Genomic DNA, 227 nt, shown 5'->3' with positions numbered 1-227 from the left:
CGCTCGGCCCCTCTACCTGGGGATGGTGATGCACTTGGTGTTGATGTTCTGCGTGGTGATCGCCTTCTCCAGCTCGTCCAGCTGCCCCGTCTTCTTCAGCTTCTTCACCAGGCTCTTCACCGCTTTCTCGCACCATTTCTCCTCCTGCCCGTTCTGCTCCCCTTTCTTCCAGCCCAGGAGCCGCTTGACGATGGGAGGAGTGAAAGGCAGGATGGAGGACATGCTGG

General features: G+C 59.5%; 1 protein-coding gene across 1 annotated transcript in view; it reads right to left on the bottom strand.

Annotated features, from left to right (window-relative positions):
• Positions 1 to 222, bottom strand: part of LOC103771741 (mothers against decapentaplegic homolog 3) — a gene marked incomplete at its 3' end in the record, with an annotated part of 61231 nt that extends 61009 nt beyond the window's left edge. The window contains exon 1 of the mRNA XM_008939053.1: positions 17 to 222. Within this exon, the coding sequence (XP_008937301.1) occupies positions 17 to 222 (206 nt within the window). The remainder of the gene's footprint in view (positions 1 to 16) is intronic.
• Between the last annotated feature and the right edge of the window lie 5 nt (positions 223 to 227).

The sequence above is a fragment of the Merops nubicus genome, unplaced genomic scaffold (genome assembly GCF_000691845.1).
Source record: "Merops nubicus isolate BGI_N331 unplaced genomic scaffold, ASM69184v1 scaffold1454, whole genome shotgun sequence".
NCBI classification, from domain to species: domain Eukaryota; kingdom Metazoa; phylum Chordata; class Aves; order Coraciiformes; family Meropidae; genus Merops; species Merops nubicus.
The sequence above is the reverse complement of the archived record's forward strand: the minus strand, read 5'-3'. Positions and strand labels throughout refer to the sequence as shown.